The sequence below is a fragment of the Trachurus trachurus genome (assembly GCF_905171665.1).
Source record: "Trachurus trachurus genome assembly, chromosome: 12".
Lineage (NCBI taxonomy): Eukaryota > Metazoa > Chordata > Actinopteri > Carangiformes > Carangidae > Trachurus > Trachurus trachurus.
The window spans coordinates 2,943,561-2,969,268 of NC_139908.1; the positions used below are offsets into that span (position 1 = coordinate 2,943,561).

The 25,708-nt window shown below is 42.4% G+C and overlaps 2 protein-coding genes across 2 annotated transcripts; one reads left to right on the forward strand and one right to left on the reverse strand.

Moving 5' to 3' along the window:
* The first annotated feature begins 1,022 nt into the window (after positions 1-1,022).
* Positions 1,023-13,036, forward strand: LOC310994788 (NLR family CARD domain-containing protein 3-like). Its single transcript, XM_083983618.1, has 8 exons — positions 1,023-1,111; positions 2,072-2,174; positions 2,373-2,543; positions 5,171-5,220; positions 9,115-10,924; positions 11,378-11,551; positions 12,673-12,846; positions 12,963-13,036. Exons 2-8 carry the CDS (start codon positions 2,086-2,088, stop codon positions 13,021-13,023), a joined length of 2,529 nt encoding a protein of 842 aa, XP_083839744.1. The 5' UTR covers positions 1,023-1,111; positions 2,072-2,085; the 3' UTR covers positions 13,024-13,036.
* A 3,153-nt stretch (positions 13,037-16,189) lies between these two features.
* Positions 16,190-21,939, reverse strand: LOC310995017 (BTB/POZ domain-containing protein KCTD9-like; the record flags this gene model as incomplete). The annotated part of the gene is made up of 6 exons (XM_083983947.1): positions 21,725-21,939; positions 21,493-21,614; positions 21,355-21,398; positions 20,459-20,546; positions 20,257-20,315; positions 16,190-16,323 (listed from the first exon to the last, which is right to left on the reverse strand). Exons 1-6 carry the CDS (start codon positions 21,770-21,772, stop codon positions 16,190-16,192), a joined length of 495 nt encoding a protein of 164 aa, XP_083840073.1. The 5' UTR covers positions 21,773-21,939.
* Between the last annotated feature and the right edge of the window lie 3,769 nt (positions 21,940-25,708).

A 25,708-nucleotide genomic window follows, 5' to 3' on the forward strand; every position in this document is an offset into this window, starting at 1 on the left:
ATCAGTGGCATCACTCAAAATAAAAATAAAACAAGACATCAAAAATAAAGCAATATCCCAAAATTGAGGTCCACATACCTCGTTCCACACAGGGTGGAAGGTGCTGTGTCTACTTCTGTCTCCTAATAACAATAAAACAACATCAGACCATGAGGAGACCGCACCAACACAAAGACTGTAAATAATTACAATACTCCAGAGAAAACTTACTCAAAGCTTCTGGTCCAAGGTATCAATGGTCTCCCCCCTTTTATATCCTTCTGCCTCAACAAGAATACTGGCCACTAGATGGCAGTCATTCACTGGCATTTACATACACATTATACCTGTGTCATCTTTAATACAGTAGCTGTGATCAGCAGAGGGACCCTGTCTTTGCAGGTGAAGGGGGGCAGCATCGTCTTTGTGTCTACTGGCCGATGCACAAAGATGTTGGGTATTGCATCTTCTCTCAGCCTCGTCATGTTCTTGCTGGTCTTGACAAACTGCAAAATGTGCCTGTGACTTCACCTTAGTTCTCACACTCAACAACTCACTTAATCTAGCACTATGGACATGTTGTATTGTACATATTGGTTGAATACACATTATTAGATAGAACATTACACTTAGTAGATATTTGCACATAAAACACAACCAGTTAAGAACCTGAGGCAACTTGACAAATTACATCAGTGGCTGATTATACTTAATTAACCACAAGCAGCAAAAGCTGTTGATGATTCAAAAATGTAAATCTCCTTAACTGAAAGTGATACTTTTTTGTGAGGTTGTATGAAGTCCCTCTGACTTGTATTTCCTGCAGTAGACAGCACTTTATAGTGCCTTGAGAGAGAGAGTGGCGACCTTGACACAAAGCATTTATGTCTTGACACATAGCATTTATTGACATTATTTACTGGTTATCATGGTTTTCCTATTGTTTTCAATTGCCTGCCAAGCACTTCCTGGAACTTTTGGAGGACTACATGGACCACGTGATCGGCCACAGGACTTTGAACTGCAGTTGAAACACTTCCTCTTTCAAGGCACTCACTTCTCTTTTATGCATGACGCTAGACTTCCTGCTGCCTTCTCATCGAAACGACATGCTCTCGTTGCTCCAGAGTTGGTAAAACATACAAACAAATTATTTACTTGTCATATTCTGTGTTGAAACTTGTGAGAGGTTATTTTATTGTGGTTTGCTTCCTTTTTGTGTTGTTTGTCTTGTCTAAGGACTGTCGCTGCGAGGTGTGTGTGTGGACAATAGGCTGCATGCAGGGCTGAAACTCAGAGGCCTTGGTAGCAGAAGGAGGTAGGAGACTAATGGCGTATTTACTGAAAAAAAGAAGAGTGGTTAATTTTTTATCAGCTGAAACTTAGAATAGTTTAAAAGGCTATTTTCATTAAATCATTGACTTTAATAAAATGGTTTGTATTAAGTTTTTAAAAAAAATGCTTTGATGCTTAATGAGTGTTTCAGATTGAGTTAAATATTGTTATGAATGTCTGTTGGAGTTAAATGACAATAATTTAGGAACTATTCACATTTGTGTGGTTGATAGGACCAACAGAGGTCTGACTGTAACCTGAGACCCGAAAAATAAATGCAGAAAGTGACAGAACTGGTTGGGAAGCTTTGGTCAAAATGAATCATATGATGTTTGGACTCCATGTCCTTAAAACACAGTCAACACTAGTAGAGACTTGTCTTCACTGCATGGAGCCTTGTTCCCTTCCTAGACAAATTTGTTCAAGAGCAAATATATTCAGTCAAAGGTCAAAGGACGATGTGTTATTGCTGTTGCTTAGAGGAAGAATCAACCGCAGTGTGACTCAGGGAACATCATTAATGAAATCTTTTCTTTAATTCTTAGATTTTTAAGCATATTTCTTCAAATTTCCTTCTTCAGACATAGTAAAGTTATTCCTCTGTCAAGTCAAACTTGCACATTCCTGTGACATTCCTGTATTTTCCTGTGTTGTTCACTTCTCCAATCTCATCTACTGGATGTTAAGACAGACATTATTATGTGTCCTATGATGTGAGTCTTGTTGTGATGAAGCCTGTTGTTGTGTTTGTGTGAAGGTGGGGGCTCTGCTATGAATCAGTGTGAGGACAGAGAGGAGGGAGCCCCTCCCTCTAAAACCACTCTGAGGGGGGAACATGAGAGCCGGACCAAAGCTCAGAGGTGAGATGAGGATCTCTAACTGTCCATGACTCTTCACAGCTCATATCTTCATACTGTTTGTTTTTATTGAGCTTACTTGACATTCTTGGTGATACTGGGCAACGTCAGTAAAAACCAACTTGATTTCTCATGTGATTTGATGTCATGTCATTATCAGGTTCAGTATATCTCAATATTTGTTATTTTCCTTGTTACCAGCAACAAGAAGCAGAGAGAAGACTCTCCTGTCCCCAGCTGTTTGTCCATGAAGAGTGACCGGTCTATGTTTTTACCCAATGATTTTAAAAGTGGACAACAGTCTGCTGACCCCAGCTGTTTGTCCATGAAGAGTGACCAGTCTATGGTTCAGCTTGATGACGTCACAGAAAGGTAAAACCTTATTATTCTCTATATAAAAGCTTCATCATGTCATGTTGTTCATAGAAAACATCTGTAAAAACTCAACTTTCCACAAACTTTACAGAGCACCTTTAAAAACAACCAAAGTACTGCACAGATTAATGAAAACATGCCATTATTAAAATACCATAAAATACATAATTAAAATGCAATAAAATACAAATGAGCTTTAAATAAACACACAAATTATAAGTAAAAGACAAATGTATCAACTCAACTGAATGCTGGTGTAACGGAGGGTCCGGGTGCATTCACTCACCCATAAAGGACGTGCAAACCCAACTGCCAAGCGGTCATTGACCTCTTGGCGCAATGGTTTGCATCGTCGCCCGCTGGAGACCAAGGTTTGAACCCCACCTGGGGCAGTCTGTACTGAAACACAACGCAGAGGGCCAGATTAACATCGGCTACACTAGGGAGAAAAAGTGCATTTTTAGGGAGGATTTAAACGTCTATATTGACTCCGCTGACAAGATGAGCCACGGTAGGCTGTTCCAATGCTGAGGAGCAACCACAGTAAAAGCTTGGTCACCCTCTGTCTTCAGCCGAGTTGTGTAGCAGCTGATTGGCTGATCTCAGTACTCTGGCAGGTGCATGGATATGTAGCAGCTCAGTAAGGTACTGGGGAACCAGCCCATTAAGACAACAAACAGTAAAACCTTAAAAGGAAACCAGGAGCCAGTGGAGTGAGGCCAAGACGATTGATGTGTGATCTTGCTTACAGCAACATGTCTATGGATATTCTCATTCATCCAGGACTTGTCGCTCATTAATATAGCCTACTGCACAATTGAAAATATTTTTGCGACCCCGCAGTAATGTTGTTGTTATGATGTTTAAGTTGTGTGATTTCTGACTGACTGTGAATGTGTACGGTACGGGCAGGTAGGGTATGGTTGGATGAGAAACTGAGGGGCCGGGGTGAGTGTGAGGAAGACCTGTGTGTGTGTGTGTGTGTGAGAGTGAGGAGGAGCAGAGGAAGAAGTGAGACCTGTCAGATAAGTTTATGTTATGTTGTTGTAGTTACGTCGGCTCGGACACTACAATATCAATAACAACGTGGGCTTAACATCGACATCGGACGCGAAATAGCCGTGGAGCGGAGCCAGTTTCCTTTCAGTCCCGTTAACAGATTGTGCCAGATGCGCCAGAGCGCGCACCTCTGTGCCAGGCTCGCGCTCTGCAGCGGTTTGTGTTTATTCATCTTAACAGAGCGCGTGAGAGATTAACACACACATTCACACAGGCTACACACACACGGGCTACACATACCCACAGACACACAGCTGATGGGCCGAGGCGCGGCACGGAGAAATGCGCAACTGGTGGTGTGCCCCCCCAGTGGGTGCTCAACCTGGAATCAGCGCCTATGAGTCCATAATCGCGGTGCAGACGAGTGAGTTTGGAGCTAGAGAGAAGAGACCTTCATTATCGCTGCTCTGCTGCGTGTTTGTGATCGTGGGTTTGGATCTCTTTTTTTTTCCAAATGCCTGGAAAAGGCTCAACTGTCTTTTTGACATTTCTATACTGGACCGGGCGTAATCATCACTAGCAGTAGTGTAATAGGCGCCAGAAATCAAAAAGAGACAGATGACATGACGTAAACGTCACAACAATCACTGGCTTTTACGTTAGGCTTCCAGTGATTGGTTTAACAATCAATGAACTCAGCACGTTTAGCCTGTTACAAACAACAAGCGTCTTTATCACACCCCCTCAAAATAAACAAAATAGCTTTTTTTTCACCTATGAAAAACATTGTACGCACAGTGCGTACAGGATTCCGGCTGGCGGCGCCACTGTCACTAGTCCACACTAGCTAGACAAAGACAGTGGAGTAAGACCCAGGTATTTAACCTCTGTGGAAGTGGTCACCAGAGTACCTGTGGGTGTGTTTACAAAAGGTACTGGTTTCACTTGACCATTGTTGGGGTCCCATGTGACAGTCGTTAGAGTCCTGTGTCAACGATCGTCGTTCACCAGGGTTACACCTGACTGTTGTTCCCCAAGTGTCACAGGACTCTAACGACTGTCACATGGGACCCCAACAATGGTCAAGTGAAACCAGTACCTTTTGTAAACACACCCACAGGTACTCTGGTGACCACTTCCACAGAGGTTAAATACCTGGGTCTTACTCCACTGTCTTTGTCTAGCTAGTGTGGACTAGTGAGACTTGTTGCATACGAACTGATGTAGCCCCTTGGATAAGAGGCGAAACGTCTTCCCAGACAAATACAAGTCCAGTTGCCTACGATTCAGAAAAGATCTTGCTTACGTTTTCCAGTTAGCCCAGAAAATCACTTGGAAAATCTGATGGATTGCACCTAAACATTATGATCTCCATCTTATTTTCATTTAAGTTTAAGTTTTAAGTTTTTGGCCATCCAGGATTTTACTTCATTCAGAATGATCAAAAGGGCCGGATCAGTCATTGGCCTAGTTCCAGAGTCTCTTGAGGTCATTGTTGAGAAGAGAACTAGGTTAAAATTAAAACTGATCCTGAGCCAGGAAAAGCATCCACTGCACAATGTTTTTGACTGCACATCACTGGACCCCAGGTACGTTTTCCCTAAATGTATCTCTTCACTCCACAGATTTCCAACAAATAGGAGGCAGGAGGAGCTGGCTGACTGTCTGCAGATCAGTAAGAGGATTTATCTAAAGATTTGAGAAGAATGGAACATTTTATCTGAAAAGATAAAGTGAAATAAACTCCTCAAACATTATTTCAGTCAATGATTTCTCCCCTTTAATAATACCAAGTGCTGTTGGATTTTACATTGTTGGAAAGCCTGATTAATCACCTTTGCATCAAGGTAAACTTGTAAGGATTGAGTATGTGGAATGAGCAACACAGCTAAACGTGTGGGCAACGCCCCCCCAAAAAATGTTCCAAAACCTCCACAATATTCTCCTGTTGGTATTTACTCTTGATTTGAGCTTCCTGTGCTATGACTGACCCGCCATGCATCCAGATTTGCTTGGTGGATTGGATTATTGCACTCCCCCACATGTGGAAAAAACAACATGTTTTGTGCCATTTTTACACTTTATTCATTTAACACTGTCTGGGACCTCAGTAGTGTGTGGAACACAACATCTTGGCAACTCCACATGCTGGTCACTGGCCTGGTCACATTTAGCTGTAGGATGACATCCCATTACTCAACCAGGAGTTGTTGAAGGTCAACCAACGTGGCTGTGTTGGTCACTCTAGCACGTACAGTGGGAGCCACATAGAAATTCCCCTGCCATGCTGCTGCCATGCTGTTCCCATGCTGTTCCCATGAGAGTTCCAGCAGAGGTCCAGCAAAGTCCCAGCAGCTGGAGTGACCCCCTCCTTTTCCTGGGTGTGACTAGTTTTTACTGGAACTCCACCCATTCAATGAAATACATGACATGACCAGGAGATGGCGCTTCTCTCACAGAACAGTACATATCGCCAGAGGCGGCATTTAAAGTGCCGCCGCTGGTGGTGAGTGGAAATTCACATAATTCATAGAACCACGGGTACATGTTTGATTTAAGAAGTGAAATTATAACAGACCTAGCTACTGGAGATGCACAGGCCACTGTTTTATCTGGAAATAAATTGTTGTAGCTAATAATACCTACTGTCAATTTTTTTTATCACAATTTATTTACTGTGAATCTACATTTAAATAGGAAAAAACTAAGGGAGTGATGAAAGCCTTTTTAAGATGTTTGCAGTTGCAGGTATTCAGTGCATGCCTTCGACCAGGGAATTAGCATTATCATTGCTCAATCTTTTGTTTGCCCTAATGGGCCACCTATTGGTCACCCATTGTCACACAAATCGCACAGAGCCTGCAATGGAGCTGGCTGTTCAACTTTGAAGGAGGACCGGGGGAGGGGAGGTTATGTTGGAAGGCTAGCTGGACCAGACTCTCTCCTGAGCAACAACACACTCCAAACCCCTGAACATTCACACCTGCTCCAGAGCATTACCATCTCCAAGCATCCCCCACCACTTTGACTATGAATTGATTAGAAAATGAGCAGGTATTTCCTTAGATGGTCCTGCTTTAAACATTTTTATTTTCATGATTATCTTACATTATTATCTATCTTACAAATTTTTTTGTAATTTTGCAACAGTGCTTCATGGCAGAGGTTAGGCACATGTGGCAAGGTGAAGAGGGTCCAGGGCGGGCTTCGAACCCCAGACTCTTGGGTAACAGTCATGTGCGCTAACCATTCGGCCAAAGGGACATCCCCTTGGCCAAGTAGCCAGGGCGCATGATCAATAGGAGGCATAGTGACAGGACCCTCAACTGTCACACACACACACACACACACACACACACACACACACACACACACACACACACACACACACACACACACACACACACACACACACACACACACACACACACACACACACACAGTGTGTCAAACAGGATTGCAGATGGTCTGAACATATGGAGTCAGTGCTGGAATTTCATTTAACTCTTTACTTCCTCTGGATTAAATTTATTAATTAAATGTATTGATTTTTCACTATAATTTACTAGTTATAGGCAGCACTAGCCTATACTGTCAATCCCCCTATAAACCCCATTCCGATTTGATATCACAACTTCACAAAGTTGAAGACACCTGCTGCACCTATCTAATCTTTGTATGACTGAATTATTCTGCTTAGACCCTGACTAATACTCATAGTAATGCTGCATTAGCATCAAAACAAAGTAGGCTAAATAAAAAATGATCATACATACATAGTCTAAGAAAAAAAGTGGAAAAGTCAGGGGCCCACTTTAGTATTCTTTCAGGGGCCCCAGAATTCCTAGCAACGGCCCTGATTATCTGACTAACTTGCTTATTTCAAGTGGACCGGTCCGGCGGATCAGCTGATGTGCAGTGCGCGCTGTATAGCGTACTGTATGATCTCTCTCTCTCTCTCTCTCTCTCTCTCTCGCCCTCTCTCCATCGCGCTGTACGTCTTCACAAGACACAGGTCGACGTGTGTGGGGTGAGATGGAAATAAGAGCAGAGCGCACCTTCGCTCTCATGTTGAGTTCCATATTAAGACAGGTGCGTCAGTGCCACTAGATCATCGCGGAATCGCGCGTCAGGCATTTGGCTCTAATGGGAATGGCTGGTTTGACGTGACTTTATCATTAAAAGTAAAAAAAAAAAAAAAAGAGAGAGAGAGAGAGAGAGAGAGCTGTCAACCACTAGACGCGTCAGGTCAGCATAGCGCAGGGGGAGGGATATTAGTATTCTGTGGTGAAAAATACACTCATTCATGAAATTTTATTGAGAACTCTGACCCCTACACCGCAGCAGCCAGCAACAGACTTTTACAAAATAAAAGCATGTGAGCAACATGCATTAATGCGCAGTAAAATAAATGTCGGCGTTAATAGTTTAATGAGTTGCCATAACGCAACTTGCACAGCCCTAATAAATACACAAATGTAGCCCGTGGTTCTGAGACGTGACGCGCTGTGGTCACTAGAAATTTATTTATGTATTCGCGGATCGGGAGTGAATGAGCAAGACAGAGATGCACAGCAGATTTCATGGTTGCCGACTGGCAAAAACTGAAAGAGGGGCTTGTAAATAACTGTTTATGTTACAGGTTTCACACAAACAAACAAAAAACATCCAGTAGCCTATGTTAAGTCCCAGCTGTGCCATGGCGAGGGCGCATGACGCACGTGTAGTTTTAATGTATGAACCTCATAATTATTTATCTTTCCTCTTGTTTGAATATAAGGGCGGTCACTTAGGACCACACTTTCATTTTACACATACAGTCTCATGCGTTTATATTCACGGACATGTCGGCATGTTGTTTATTTATTGGTTAGGGTTTATTTGCGCACCGTATGCTTCAGTGTTAACATTAAAACCACCACAAGGCAAACATTTACTAGAATGCAGATTCTGTAGACAGGTAAACTGCGAGTGATATACATTTTTATTTGTGCTCTGTCGGTGTTTATTTATCTTTGAAGCTACTTATAGATCGCCTGTTTTGGAGGCAATTATAGCAATTCATCTGAGGGAAAAAAGAAAGGAGGAGGAAAAATGATTGACAGATTAACTCGGGTCAAAATCACTGCTCCTCCCCGTGGACAAAGGCCACACTGCAGCTGATTTTCACACGGGCTGCAGAGGGGCGTTAACAGTCGTGGCTGCGTTCGCTACGTCATCGCGGGGGATTAAATTATCGCCACGGGCCAAGCGGGAGCCCGTCACGGACCCGCCACGGACCCATCACAGAGGTCCCGACAGGGACCAGGGGGAACTTCTAGGTGGCTACATCTGTACAGCACGCCCAAGCTGATCCCACAAGTGTTCAATTGTTGTAAAGTAATCAGGATTTCCAACGATATAAAATACAACACCAATCCGTTTTATCAATGATCAGATGATTGACTGAAATAACTTTTACAAACTTTTTTTTTTCTAAATTATAATGGGCACTCTTATGTGCAATTACTATATGTTAAAATATTGATTCATATTTCGTTCATTGATCTTATCTTTTTTCTCCATTTAGAAAGTCATGCTGTAGTTTGTCGACAACACAAATTGAACCTGAAGAAGAAGTTCCAGTGTGTGTTTGAGGTGATCTATAAAGAAGGAAACCCAACTCTTCTGAACCAGATCTACACAGAGCTCTACATCACAGAGGGAGGGGCTGGAGAGGTCAATGATGAAAATGAGGTCAGACAGATTGAAACAGCGTCCAGGAAACCACACAGACCAGAAACACCAGAAACAACCATCAGACATGAAGACATCTTTAAAGTCCTACCAGGAAGTGACCGACCAATAAGAACAGTGATGACAAAGGGAGTGGCTGGCATTGGGAAAACAGTCTTAACACAGAAGTTCACTCTGGACTGGGCTGAAGACAAAGACAACCAGGACATACACTTCACATTTCCCTTCGCCTTCAGAGAGCTGAATGTGCTGAAAGAGAAGAAGTTCAGCTTGGTGGAACTTGTTCATCACTTCTTCACTGAAACCAAAGAAGCAGGAATCTGCAGCTTTGATGAGTTCCAGGTCGTCTTCATCTTTGACGGTCTGGACGAGTGTCGACTTCCTCTGGACTTCCACAACACTGAGATCCTGACTGATGTGACAGTGTCCACCTCAGTCAACATGCTGCTGACCAACCTCATCAGGGGGAACCTGCTTCCCTCTGCTCGCCTCTGGATAACCACACGACCTGCAGCAGTCAATCAGATCCCTCCTCAGTGTGTTGACATGGTGACTGAGGTCAGAGGGTTCACTGACCCAATGAAGGAGGAGTACTTCAGGAAGAGGTTCAGAGATGAGGAGCAGGCCAGAGAGATAATCTCCCACATCAGGACCTCACGAAGCCTCCACATCATGTGCCACATCCCAGTCTTCTGCTGGATCACTGCTACAGTTCTGGAGGAGCTGTTGATGACCAGAGGGGGAGGAGAGCTGCCCAAGACCCTGACTGAGATGTACATCCACTTCCTGGTGGTTCATCTAAAACTGAAGAAGGTCAAGTATGATGGAGGAGCTGAGACAGATCCACACTGGAGTCAAAAGAGCAGGAAGATGATTGAGTCTCTGGGAAAACTGGCTTTTGAGCAGCTGCAGAAAGGAAACCTGATCTTCTATGAATCAGACCTGACAGAGTGTGGCATTGATATCAGAGCAGCCTCAGTGTACTCAGGAGTGTTCACACAGATCTTTAAAGAGGAGACAGGCCTGTACCAGGACAAGGTGTTCTGCTTCGTCCATCTGAGTGTTCAGGAGTTTCTGGCTGCTCTTCATGTCCATCTGACCTTCATCAACTCTGGAGTCAATCTGATGTCAGAAGAACAACCAACGTCCAGGTGGTCTAAAGTCTTCAGAGAAAAACCTGGATCAAAATCTTTCTACCAGAGCGCTGTGGACGAGGCCTTACAGAGTCCAAATGGACACCTGGACTTGTTCCTCCGCTTCCTCCTTGGTCTTTCACTGGAGACCAATCAGACTCTCCTAGGAGGTCTCACATCAAAGACAGGAAATAGCTCACAAAACAAAACAAAAATCATCCAGTACATCAAGAAAAGGTTCACTGAGAATCTGTCTCCAGAGAAAAGCATCAACCTGTTCCACTGTCTGAATGAACTGAATGATCGTTCTCTAGTGAAGGAGATCCAACAGTCCCTGAGATCAGGACGTCTTTCCACAGATGAACTGTCTTCAGCTCAGCGGTCGGCTCTAGTCTTCATCTTACTGTCATCAATTGAAGATCTGGACGTGTTTGACCTGAAGAAATACTCTGCTTCAGAGGAGGCTCTTCTGAGGCTGCTACCAGTGGTCAAAGCCTCCAACAAAGCTCTGTAAGTGAACATTTATTAACTTCTTGTCTTTTGTCAATCCAAACAAGCAAATTCTTTTGTTACTGGTACGTTTTTTCTTTTCTCCTTTCAGACTGAGTCGCTGTAACCTCTCAGAGAGAAGTTGTGAAGCTCTGTCCTCAGTTCTCAGCTCCCAGTCCTCTAGGCTGAGACACCTGGACCTGAGTTACAACAACATGCAGGACTCAGGAGTGAAGCTGTTGTCTGATGGACTGGAGAGTCCACACTGTAAACTGGAGACTCTCAGGTTGGGTGAAGCAAAGCTTCATATATTTTTCTTGATCTTGCATTGAATGAGGTGTGACAATAAAGTGGGGAGGTTTGCAGAATTGGGACACCAATAGTTTAATATTTTACACACAACTAACACAGATTCATTGTGTGCGTGTGTGTGTGTGTGTGTGTGTGTGTGCGTGCGTGCGTGTGTGTGTTCAGTCTGTCTGGTTGTCCGGTCTCAGAGGAAGGCTGTTCTTCTCTGGCCTCTGCTCTGAGCTGTAACCCCTCCCATCTGAAAGAGCTGGACCTGAGTGACAACGACCTGAAGGACTCAGGAGTGAAGCTGCTGTCTGGTGGACTGAAGAGTCCACACTGTAGACTGGAGACTCTCAGGTAGGGTGAATTTAGCAAGGCTTCATATATCTTTTATGAAGTTTGTTAGTCCCATGCACAGCAACTAAGTGCTTCTTCTAGGTGCCAGCTGGTGCAGGATAAATCACAGTAAAAATTAAAAAAAAACTTCCAGCACATACTAGAGGAAAGGATAAACAAGATTTATTATCAAAAGTAAAAACAGAAGGGGTGAACAACACGCTTCACATGTTCCTTTATCAGATTCGCTCTTGTCTTGATTGTCATCAGGTGTGTATTTAAATAGACAAGGTGAATGACATCCTGATCCTGACAGCCCCACAATCAATCAATCAATGAGATACAAGTACCAATAGGCTTTATGCACAGCTCCACTACTTCCTGAACTTAAACAAGCTCCTTTATTTCCTGTCTTACATTATTGGACAAACTGATTAATCCAGGTGTGTCTGACCATTGTTGTGACTACCGGGGTTCAGAGTCAGACACACCTGGATTAATCAGTTTGTCCAATAATGTAAAACAGGAGATAAAGGAGCTTGTTTAAGTTCAGGAAGTAGTGGAGCTGTGCATAAAGCCTATTTACAAGCTCATCTATAAAAGGCAAGTACATACAAATACCATCAATAGCATGAGAAAGATATAAAGAGTAATGCAAATTCCATCATCTGACAAGTGGCAACTCTCATGATAGGAGACAGGCTATAGATGAAAAAATAATGTAGATCATAAAAAAGTATAATAATTAGGACCCATTACAATAATGAGATACAAATGCATAATCTACATCAACTCATTAATGTATCAGGGGCGGTGTGTGGCACAGTGGTTAAGACGGCCGCCCCATGTAGAGGCTACAGTCCTCAACGCAGGCGTCCCCGGTTCGAATCCCGCGTCGGGCAGATATTTCCTGCATGTCATCCCCCTCTCTCTGCCTCCCCCTTTCCTGTCTATCTCACTGTGCTATCAAATAAAAGCAAAAACGCCCAAAAAATATACTTGAAAAAAAAAACTCATTATTGTATCAAAAAGGAGTGTATATACAGTATAAATAATCACAAAATATAGAAAGTAGATAATACACATCAAATCGTGTGTGTGTGTGTGTGTGTGTGTGTGTGTGTGTGTGTGTCTTTGTTCAGTCTGTCAGGTTGTCAGGTCACAGAGGAAGGCTGTTCTTCTCTGGCCTCAGCTCTGAGCTCCAACCCCTCCCATCTGAGAGAGCTGGACCTGAGCTACAATCATCCAGGAGACTCAGGAGTGAAGCTGCTGTCTGCTGGACTGGAGGATCCAGACTGGAGACTGGACACTCTCAGGTATGGACAGATGGACAGACAACAGCAGCTCTCACTCTGTGTCTCTGTCTCTCTGACTAACAGATGAACTGAGTGAAGGTGGATGAAGTTGATCCTGACTTTGTTTCCTCCTGCAGGGTGGACCATTGTGGACCTCAGAGACTGAAACCTGCTCCGAGGAAGTGTGAGTGTGTTTAAAATTTGATTAATGAGAACACAGCTGCACATGTTTCAGTAGATTTTTTACATTTTCCAGATGTACAATGTCTATTTTCTCCAGAGTTTCATTCATGATTCAGCTTTTGTTTTTGTCAGTGTGGCTGGAAAGATGTTAGAATTCAATCAATTCAAATCTACAAACAACAAACTGAACACAGTGATCCAACAAAACAAATCAATACATGTTATTAACAGTGGAGCCAACAGAACCATAAATACAACAGTATAATTAATGTCACAAATATGTTGAAAAGATGATTAAAGTGATCTGAGATGGATTTATCCTCCAGAACTCTTTACAGTCCGATTTCGATATGGTTCAAGACTGGTTATGTAAGAACAAACTTGTATTGAACAAAAATAAGTCATGCAGTATGATTTTCTGTACACGTCATCTCCGATCCCAGTCCGCTGATACGTATTCAAATTTATTTTTCTGATGGATCCTCTGTTGACAAAGTAGACACATTTAAATATCTTGGACTTTGGATTGACCCCAAACTCACTTTTAAACCTCACATTGATTACATTGTTAAAAAAGCATATGGTTGTCTCACTTCACTTTACCGTTCAATCAACTGTTTCACATTCCATGTCAGAAAAAGGTAAATCACACAACTGATACTACCACTTGTTGACTATGTTGATATTGTTTATCAAAACACTTCAGGCACTCATCTTAAATCTCTATCTATATTATTTAATTCCTTATGTAGATGTGTTTTGAGATGTCCTTTTAGAACACATCATTGTCTCATGTTTGATTCATTGAACTGGCTACAACCCAAATCAATAAGGCAATCTCATTGGTTTCATTTTCTTTTTAAATGTATTTACTTCAATTGTCCTCCTTATTTAAAGGGACAACGAGGAGTTTTGGAAAAGCGAAGCGTTTTCACACTACATTTATGAGCCTATGCGCGCACCGTGAAATTCTTTGACCGGCGCAAGACGGACTCATGTTTTCATTCATCAAGAATTAAAGTCAGAGGTCCGAAGACGATCACATACTGTCGTAGTTCCGATCATAAACGGCATTTCGGCTGCGTTTTTCTCATGACTCGCCACGAAACCGAAAGTAAAGAAACGCTGGTCGGCTCGACCAGCATTTCCGCCACCACTAATAATAACAAAATAACGATAAGAGACAAACCGATATATTTATCGAAAATGGGCCCATTAACATGTGTGGGTAGCATAGATTCATCCACATTAACGTGAGACTTTTTTATAACCAAATAGAAACTCCTCGTTGTCCCTTTAAAAGAACTTATGATTCCATACAATTCGCCATACCCACTCAGACATATGAACTTCCCTTTTTTCTTTGTTCCTAGATCCTCAAAAGAGGTTGGTAAAAGGTCATTCCAATATAAAGCCCCATCGGACTGGAATGATCTCCCTCCTTCTTTACGTTCTATTATCGCTTTTCATTGTTTCAGGAGGTCACTATACTTATATCTATAATTATAATTAATTAATTAATTAATTCTTTCTTTCTCCATTTTTGTTATTTTGTTATTCCTATTATGTTATTAAATATTTCTATTCTGTTTGTTAAATTTATGTGGGAAGGGTTGGTGTGTGGGAGTGTGTGAGCAAGATGTCTGTATTTGTTTGTAATTGTCATGTTATGTATGTCTACAATATAATGTAGTGTATTGTTGTTGTGTGTTCTATGTATATGTCTGTCTAGGGACCCCCTTGAAAATGAGATGCTACATCTCAAGGGGCTATCTTTTAATAAATTCAAATTCAGTTCCTCCCTGAATGTCAGACCTTGAACCAGATGTGTGACACGTCTGTACAAATACCAGATACACTCAGTGACGAACATATGTTACGACCTGGCTTGGTTTGAAGAGGGGAAAGGGAAGTAACATAAAACCCATATTTAAACAGGGACTACTAAATGTAGTTTATTTGGCAGAGATAACACAGGTAAAGGTAGTGAGAACAAGTAACTCAAAAGGGTCACACAGGGCTAACTAAGGGAAAGGGCCTGGGCACAGAAATGCACAGTCACTAGCCCACACAATTACACACAGTTAAATCAAGGAGTGGGGCAAGCTGCCGCCAAACAGCCGCCCTGAGCGCAGCCTCGGCCAGCCTTCTGAATCCCCCGGGAAAGAAGCAGCAGAGAAAGGCAGCCCAGGAACAAATGCCGCCGCACCAATGGGACCTGGCCATTGTGGAACCTTGGCTCCGCCTCCTGTCACTCCGGCCAATCCAGGCGATGCAACCGCACATCCTGTTTTGCATACTTAAACCCAATTCACTATGCAGGAAGGCAGTGCAGGCGGTGGCCGTAACAACATATAAACTAGTGTTTCTTTAAATCGTATGTGGATAGTTTCTAAATCCATCTTTTCAGTCTCAACATTGATCTTTAAATCACCAATCAAAGGCATGTTAATGAGCTTAATGACCCTGGTTTTGTCTGAGTAATGTGCTGAGTGTGAACTCTTTGATGGAGGAGATGACAGTTTTAGAAAGCAGATGGTTCAGAGCTTCTTTGTGCTGCAGTGGAAGATGATGATCCAGTTTCATCAGTGACACTTTATTCACTCCATGTGTTTATTGGTGTGGATCTCCATCAGCCTCATCCTCGGGTCCACACCAGAAGAAAAGCACAACATTGTTGATGTTTGAATTATTTTCTTTAATGAATAGTCAGTGAAGTTGCTGATAAATGAACAGATGATAAACTGCAGCTGTGTTGTGTCTTGTTCTCTCCATCAGACGCCTGTGAGCTGGAAGTGGACATGGACTCAGTGAACAGAGACCTTGAACTGTCTGACAACAACAGGAAGGTGACATGTGTGACAGAGGTTCAGTCATATCCTGATCATCCAGACAGATTTGACCTCTTGTATCAGCTGCTGTGTTCAACTGGTCTGACTGGTCGCTGTTACTGGGAGGTGGAGTGGAGAGGAGATGTCTATATATCAGTGAGTTACAGAGGAATCAACAGGAAAGGAGACAGTGATTGTTGGTTTGGAGCAACTGATCAGTCCTGGAGTCTGAGATGCTCTGATGATGGTTACTCTGTCTGTCACAACAACATAGAAACATCCGTCTCCTCCTCCCGTGCCTCTAACAGAGTAGCAGTGTATGTGGACTGTCCTGCTGGCTCTCTGTCCTTCTACAGTGTCTCCTCTGACAGACTGATCCACCTCCACACCTTCAACACCACCTTCACTGAACCTCTGTATCCTGGGTTCTGGATCAGTCCTGGTTCCTCAGTGTCTCTGTGTCCTGTGTAGGTCTCACTGTCTCCTGAGGACAGATAAATAGATAAACAGATACAGTGCATACAGAAAGTATTCAGACCCCCTTCATTTTTTCACCATTTATTATGTTGCAGCTTTATGTTAAAGCAGGGGTTGGCAGGATTTGTTTAGAAAACCAGCCTGGGGGTTCCTGATTGGTTGAGGGGCCGGCCCAACTCTGTCCTAACAAATTAGGAAGGACATCTCTGCTTATTGGGATTTTTTTTTTCATTTCTTGCTTTTATTCATTTTATTATTAACAGCTTGTACATACCCACACAGAATGAAAAATCTGAGACAGTGGAAACTGGGATGAACTGAAAGGATGTAACGTCTCTGTTTTGGAACAATGTCGATGTAATGTTAATGTAAACATAATAGATGCTATGTTTTTGTATACAGTGTAAAAGATGAATAAAGGTCTCAGGATGTCGAGGTGGAGCTGAAGTGAGGAGTGTGATTTAAAAGCCTCAGGATTGCATTCATCTCTGGCTTCAGGGATACTTGCTGACGAACACAGCCCCCCAAAAGGCAATTAATTTTTTCATAATAGTATAATAATAAACAGTACAATTTCTATAGGGTCCTAGTCAATCAACTACACTTGGGCCCTAATGAAGAGGGAAAATTCTTCTTCAGATTAATATTTGAGACGTTCAGATAATAAAGTCGACCCGTTCTCTGCTGATCAATCATCTCCGACACCAACAGATAAAAGATCTGGTCTTTAATTCAGGAAACAGCAGCAACATCACAGATCACATTAAAAACAACTTCAGTGACTTAAAGTTTGTTCAGTCTCAGCAGGTCGATGCTTCAGTGCTGCAGATAATCAAGTTTTATAAGGTCAGGAAGTCTGATCTATAATCTATAATCTGTAATATCACATCACAACTTTACTCCAGTCGAGGTCCAGATCTACAAACCTGGACTTCACCTGGGTGAATGCAGAATAAAAGGAGGTGAAGAATCTGTTTTACAAAGAGCTTTATTAAACAACTGGTTCACCGGGACAGAAAATAAAAACGACGGCAAACTGACGACACTGTTTCTAATCAATACTCTAATTAATCCCCAGGATCTGGTTCCTTTTCTGTTTTTGGCCCCAATAATCAGATTAATTCAAACATGATGAGTTTTATTTTGAAATTCTGCTTGAATGTTTTAAAAAGAAATCAAATATCAATACATCAGTGTTTTAACCCCTCGATCTCCATCAGCTAAATCAGTTCTGTAGTTTCTTTCTCCTCCACAACAGGAGGAAGATCATCAAGTGAAAACATCTGTCCAATCACCACACACACACACACACACACACACATTCCTACTGTGCAATAATAAAACTGTGAAACACCTGCAGCAGGTTCTGGTTCAGACTTCTTGTTAACACAGTGTCGGGTCGTTTCGCTTGTCTAAGTGTGTGTGTGTGTGTGTGTGTGTGTGTGTGTGTGTGTGTGTGTGTGTGTGTATCAGGATTAACACCACTGCAGACAGTCATATGGATGAGCGTTCAGAGCACAGCAGGTTGAATGATTGTGTTTGCAAACAGCAGCTCCACCCTCTTATTAATGTTGCTGAACCACACCAATATACAACCTGTCAAAAGACTTTCTATATATGAGCTTCTTAATGGAAAAACAGTTCATTATCTTTCAGTTACATTAGGCTAAATCTAATTTTGAATTGCGTGACTGCCGTTTCTTTTACTGTATCAAGTAAAATATACAGTGATTATGCTGAAGCCTGGCTGCTTTGTCAGTCAGCTCTAGTGATGCAAAGAAAAGAAAAAACAAACAAACGTATAACTTAATTCAATCATGTCTGGAACTACATTCTGCTGGGCGGAGTGATTTCAAGAATGTAATGTTACATGATTATCTCATAGCGTGGTGAATGTGCAGGTCACAACTTGTCCACCAGAGCGTTGTGGAGTTGTTGGATTGTGTATTTGATGAGTTTGATGAGGGACAGGGGACCTGTACCGTTCACCTCCATTGTGTTCACTGAGCAGCTCACGTCTCTGCCCCGCCCATCTCAAAACAACATGCACCGATAATTAAAGGTGATGAACCTACTGCTATGACTATAGGGATTATGGCGATAGGAGGATCTGACTAAATGTTGAACTATGCTTTTATGTAATTCACTGGACTCATAAACACCCTAATATTTGATTTTTTGCAGAAAATTTAGAAATGTAACATTATGGACAAAATGCAAGTTGATGCAAAGGACTCAGCTGTTGGTCAGAGATGTGAGTGTCAGCTGTTGATGAACCTGAATCTATTGCTCCCTGGAATATGACATACCATCATCTAGTGGACAGACCATACAACTACACCTCTCATGTGATTTCCTTCAGAAGTTACAGTAAATAACATTTAAAAAAAAAAAACTTAAAATATAAAACCATTAAAAAGTTATGACTTTACCATCACAAGGACTCCATGAGTGATTAACAGAGTGAAAGGGACTATTTCAATTACACATTGAAAAAATACTATCACTTTTTATTTATTTCAACAGTCACAGATAAATACATAACTTCCCCAAACCATTTTATAGCATGATTGTAGCCAAAATGCTGCTCAATAATGTAAGAGGCGAGGAGTCCTCGTGGTGTGTTAGGGTTAAACAAGCACTTGTCTCCATATCCAAGACCAGTGAGATGTCAACGAATTATCAACATGCTGAGGTGTCAACCTTAAGTTACAGACAACCACTAGCTTCCTGTCTGTGAGTTAAACTTATAATAGCCCAATGCGCTAGGTGCAAACTTGTACTTGCAAACTTATTCTGCAAGAATGCAATAATGTTATTGGACAATGTCTGATGCCGCCTCCCATTGCTCCTTCCTGCTCTGTTTTTGGAAATAAAGAGAAGAGGGTTGCTGTCAGTAAACACCTTGAGTCACTGTCTTTAGAAACTAAAGACCAAGTCCGAAACCTTGGCGTGCTGATAGACTCAGATCTGACCTTCAACAGCCATATCAAATCAGTCACCAAATCAGCCTTTTATCAACTTAAGAACATATCCAGAATTAAGGGTTTTATGTCCCAAACTGATCAGGAGAAGCTGATTCATGCTTTTATCTCCAGTAGACTAGACTACTGTAACGGTCTTCTGACTGGTCTCCCCCAAAAAAGTATCAAACAGCTGCAGCTCATTCAGAACGCTGCAGCTCGAGTTTTAACCAGAACAAAGAGATCAGATCACATCACCCCGGTTCTTAAGACCTTACATTGGCTCCCAGTCAGCTACAGAATAGATTTTAAAGTTCTGCTACTGGTTTACAAATCACTGAATGGTTTAGGTCCAGAATATATGAATGACATGTTAGTAGAGTATAAACCCAGTAGAGCTCTGAGATCTACTGACTCAGGTCAGATAGTGGAGCTCAGAGTTCAGACCAGACATGGTGAAGCAGCATTTAGCTGTTATGCTGCTCACAAGTGGAACAAACTACCAGCAGAACTGAAATCAGCCCCAACTGTAAGCACTTTTAAATCCAGGTTAAAAACATTTCTCTTTTCATGTGCTTATAGCTGAGAACTTAAAACTTTATCTTTTTTTCTTTTCTTTTACTTTTATTTGCTCTTGCTTTTAACTCTGTTTTTAGTGTTTTGTTTGTTTTTATTCTGTCTTAAGCTTCTTCTTTTTTTTTTTTAAATGTTTTGTCTTTATGTAAAGCACATTGAGTTGCCTTGGTATGAAATGCGCTATATAAATAAAGATGCCTTGCCTTGCCTTGCCTTGTGCCTATGTAATCTGATCTCAAATCTCAGTGCACTCTCATACAGACTTTTGTGTGTATGAGAGTAAAAAAGCAAACTGAAAGACTAAATAAAAAATAAAAAATAATGACATTTTTAAAACTATAATAGCCTCAAACAGATAAATAAATAAACAAACAGATAAAAAGTCGAGGGATTGACGTCACCTTTCTCTCTGAACATGTGAGCCAGCATGGTCTCTGGCTCTTTACTGACCAGGGTGCTCCTGAGGACACACACACACACACACACACACACACACACACACACACACACACACACACACACACACACACACACACACACAGTTATGACACGTATTATTATGATTTAACCACGGTGAGCCTCCTGCAGGGCGGCCATGTTTACCTGGTGGTGGTGAAGCAGCGTCCGCCCACGTTGAGCGTCAGCCAATCGGTGTGAGTCTTTTCAGGATCTCTGAAGTCATCATGAAAATCTGCACACACGCATGTGTTGTTTTGTTTTGATGCAAGACACTGTGAGGTTTTTGGAAGTTTCAGACAGTATTTGTCACTGTGTTTAGTTCATATATAATAAAGTTTGAATAGAGCAGCAGATTTGTCCATTATCAAACACCTGAAAAAATATCCCTTTATAGGTTCATTCAGAACAAATAAAGAACAGCCCTAATTTATTTACATTATCATATTATTACAAATATTCTGGGCGGACTACTGAATTTCTTCAGGTTCACTCCTTAGACAAACAGATATAAACATTCCTTTGTACCTTCCGCTGTTCTTCTTCTAAATGCCATGAGGAAAAGGTAGTCAGGGTGAAACAGCCTTCCCTCCAACTTATCTTGGGTCTGTATTGCCATTTGTAATGTATTGTAATTTTATTATGCCATGTGTTTTGTATATTTTGTCTCATGTGCTCCTGCTTCTGCAAATTAATCGCCCCCTTGGGGACAAATAAACTTATTGATTGATTGATTCTTTTAGGGGATGAATTAAATATAGGTTTCCTTCATTTGACAAGTGCTGTCATAATTAGGCTAACACATCAATCAAGTGTTTCAAAAAAAAGATTAACAGTTTAACACAGCAGCATCCTGTGAACAAATTTGAACAAAACAATTGACAGACCTAATAAGGACATAGTTTTGCATAATATTATGTATCTATTGGTCTTATACAACTGTATTTTTCACATTTATTTATTCACATTTTCTCTTTTGTAATGCTGAAGATCAATAAACAGATTGATATTGGTAAACAAAGGAAGTGATCAGTTCTTCTCACCATCACACGAGTCTTCCTCTGATATGTACAGCACATCATCGTCTCTGCAGGAATACACACACCAACACAGAGTCAGTAAGTTACAAACACACACATAAATGCACGCCGCTGCAGTAGTATCGATCCTCTCCTAGTTACCTGATCAGTGTGACGTCATCGATCAGGCCGCCGTTCCCGTTGTAAACACTAGAGGCTCTGATCCCCAGTTTGCAGCTGGCCACCGACAGTAAATCCTCCATGGAGCCGTACACGGCCACCACCTGTCCGGTAACACACACACAGACACACACGGACACAACATTAGCCGCTGTTGCTAACAAACCGTTGCTAACCAACCACCTATTTCCCCGTTTTTTTCCCTCGTGCTCACCTTTCCGTTAGTGCAGGTTCTGTTAACGAACAGCGTCACTCTCCTCATGGCGGGAACAGACCGGTGAGAGCTTCACACGCACGAGTTTTTATCCTAAATACATGTTTTTACCTGTTGTTTTTAGCTGCTAGCACTTCTTTCCCCCTTCTCTCTCAGTCTCTTTCCTGACTCCGCTCAAACGCCCAGCGCAGCCCGAGCAGCCAATCAGCGACTGAGACGGAAACTCAACAGCCAATCAGGAAGCAGAGGAGGCGGGACCTGCACACGCCGGAAAGCATCAGTAAAAAACTAGTTTTTTGTGGCTTTTTTGTATCCCAAGTAACAAGTCTGAATCTGTGTGTCCAACATCTTTATTTTCTCTGTACAACAACAAAAGCACATGAACACAACACACTGGTAAATACCAGTTCACAAGTGGAAAATACCATCTGTACCATAGCACATGAAGGCAGCAATATCCCTTCAGGAGTCAGGCCACTTGGATTGCAGCGGACGAGCAGTAAGGAGGAAGATTACTGTAATGGAAATGTTTATGTTTATGACCCTTGGTTGAACTTTGAAGATGCTCGGTGCACTTTAGGTGAACTTCCTGTTATTTTGTTACACCCTTACAGACGGTTTTAAATTCCATCCTTTCATCCTGTTAAGGACTCATTGAGTCCTTGTGATGGTGAAGTCATAACTTTTTAATGTTTTTATATTTTGTTATGTTATTTAGCTTCTCTCCCACCATGACTGTTAATTTCAAACAATAAAATTAATTAAATAACCCTTACAGGCCGGTTTCTGTGCACTCATTTCTATACAAAAAAACAGTCCAAAAACGAGATATTCTCTAATTAGAGATGGCTTTTATTTATGGCAACTGTCTGAGGTCAGACAATGTTTATGGGGAATATCAGTTTTTATGCATTTTTACCTTTTTTGTAGTGTAAGATTGAAATAAAAAATCATGGTGGGAGATAAGTTAAATAGGCTATGCTATGGGCTGCCCAATTTGGGGCCCGCCGGCCAAAGTTGGCCAAAGTTGGCCCGCGGCCGATTATTTTTGGCCCGCTGCCAATGCTCGAATTTTTAATTTTTGAAAATTCTATTTTTTTCCCACTGTGATGTATGTTGCATGTACGACTCCGACCACTAGGTGGAGTCTTTCACCAGTGTTGTGGTTAACGTGCTGGGAGTGTCCATAGAAGAAGAGACAGGAAGTAAACCATAGGTTGTGTCCGAAATCACTCACTCATTCACTACTCCCTACTCACTAGTGAATTCAATATAGGGGACTATAGTGGACTCAACGGCGGAACGTCTCGGACACGCTCGGACACTACTCCGCTCGTTGCTCGGCGCCGTTAATTACGTCACAGCTGTCGCACAAATAAAACGTGATGTAAACACAACATCAAGTGGAGGAGTTATGTTTGTCTGTCCCTTTTAACTAATAAATCTGCCTTAAAGCAGAAGTGAGTGATCCGGTCGTTTTCGCTAATGCTGCGTTCCAGGCAGGCTTTTGAAATCGTAAATTACAGCTTCAAGTCACAACTTACGACTTTGTAGCGTTCCAGGCAACCCACTCGTGTTTTTCCGACCTGTTTTACCGGTGAAAGTCACTATAACGGCCACTCGTAACTTCCGACCGGTGAACTCGTACCAGATTGATCTGGTACCACTTCACGGTCGGAAAAATACGAGTTTCCTTGAACGCACCATAACAGTCCTCGTCGCTACGTCACCACATTCACGGCGTTCCTTGGCTGCACACATGGCCGTAGCCAGCTATGAGGTCACCGAGGTCCGGACCTCGGTAAAAATTTCTGAGAGAAAAAAATAAAAGAAGCCCCGAACAGCGTGGCAACATGTTATTGTAACACATCGGACTTTTATTTTGAAACCGCACGCAAGCAGGAAGTGGAAAACGCGGGACATTTTCAGTTAACAGGAGGAAGATAACTGCGAGCTGAGGTGAGTGACAACTTTATTATTATTATTTTACGACCAAGCAGCCCGCTATAAATTAAGCCGATGACCGACGCGATCCTCCAACAGTAGGTTAACTTGCATGTAGTCAGATCCGCTATTTTCGGTCCTAGTCGACACAGGTGTAATTAAAAAAGAGGATGAGGGAGACGGGGGTTGAATAGCCAGGCCCGTCCCGTCCCGCCCCATTTCAGTCCGAGCCAGTGGCATATTTCAGGAATAAATGAACAACATTACGGTTTGAGCCAGACTGGGTAGCCTTAGCCTATAAGCCAATGTCAAAACGGATAAAAACATTCCGGTAAAACCATAGATATAGATCAATTAACTACCTAGGTCGACGCTCGAGTTTGTTACCATGGCAACAGAGACTCAGCACGAGTTTTTTCTTTACACACACGCACGCACGCACGCACACACACACACACACACACACACACACACACAGCACAGGCTATAAACTACCAGCAGAACTAAGATCAGCTCCAACTGTGAGCACTTTTAAATCCAGGTTAAAAACATTTCTCTTTTCATGTGCCTATGGCTAAATTCCTTTTAAGAATTTTAAACCTATCTATCTTCTTTTATTTTACTTTTATTTGCTCTTGTTTTTAACTCTGTTTTAAGTGTTTGTTTTTATTATTTTTATGCTTCTCTTTTATTTCATTTTATTCTTTAAATGTTCTGTCTTTATGTAAAGCACATTGAGTTGCCTTGGTATGAAATGCGCTATATAAATAAAGATGCCTTGCCTTGCCTATGTATGATGATAAATATACCTAATTCAACCAAGGTCTAATCAACCTCTTTAATGTCCCCCTACAGAAAAAAACAAGTCAGAAAGTGAAGAACAATGTCAAAAAGAAAAAAACTTCAGCAGAATACATTGGATTCATTTGTTAAAAAAAAACCAAGGCACACAGAAGACTGACTGACTGGACAGAGGAGCAGTGAGGAGCACACAGAAGACTGGCTGACTGGACACTGGAGCAGTGAGGAGCACACAGAAGACTGACTGGACAGAGGAGCAGTGAGGAGCACACAGAAGACTGACTGGACAGAGGAGCAGTGAGGAGCACACAGAAGACTGGCTGACTGGACACTGGAGCAGTGAGGAGCACACAGAAGACTGACTGGACAGAGGAGCAGTGAGGAGCACACAGAAGACTGACTGGACAGAGGAGCAGTGAGGAGCACACAGAAGACTGGCTGACTGGACACTGGAGCAGTGAGGAGCACACAGAAGACTGGCTGACTGGACACTGGAGCAGTGAGGAGCACACAGAAGACTGACTGGACAGAGGAGCAGTGAGGAGCACACAGAAGACTGGCTGACTGGACACTGGAGCAGTGAGGAGCACACAGAAGACTGACTGGACAGAGGAGCAGTGAGGAGCACACAGAAGACTGACTGGACAGAGGAGCAGTGAGGAGCACACAGAAGACTGGCTGACTGGACACTGGAGCAGTGAGGAGCACACAGAAGACTGGCTGACTGGACACTGGAGCAGTGAGGAGCACACAGAAGACTGACTGGACACTGGAGCAGTGAGGAGCACACAGAAGACTGACTGGACACTGGAGCAGTGAGGAGCACACAGAAGACTGACTGGACAGAGGAGGCAAGGCAAGGCAAGGCAAGGCAATTTTATTTGTATAGCCCGTTTTTACAAACAGTTTGTCTCAAAGGGCTTTACATGGCATCGTAGCAACATCCTCTGTCCTTAGACCCTCACATCGACTGAGGAAAAACTCCATGGAAACCCTTTTAACAGGGAAAAACAGGAGAAACCTCAGGGTGAGCAACAGAGGAGGGATCCCTCACCCAGGACGGACAGACGTGCAATAGATGTTGTTACAGACAAGAAAACAGTTTACAGTTTGTCACAGAATGTGCGGAATATGGAAATGTTAGCAGGGGTTGATGAGGGCAGTCTCTAGTGAGGGGAGGGGGGGGGGCAGGGAGAGCCGGTCAGCTCGATGGGAGGACTGGGTGGCAGACTGGTCCAT

What these genes read in the sequence shown, in the direction of transcription:
- LOC310994788 (XM_083983618.1), top strand. Translation starts at nt 2,086, where the DNA reads ATGAATCAGTGTGAGGACAGAGAGGAGGGAGCCCCTCCCTCTAAAACC. An exon ending in AAAGCCTCCAACAAAGCTCT is followed by an intron (nt 10,925 to 11,377) that starts GTAAGTGAACAT and finishes GTGTGTGTTCAG; the next exon opens with TCTGTCTGGTTGTCCGGTCT. An exon ending in TGGAGACTGGACACTCTCAG is followed by an intron (nt 12,847 to 12,962) that starts GTATGGACAGAT and finishes TTCCTCCTGCAG; the next exon opens with GGTGGACCATTGTGGACCTC.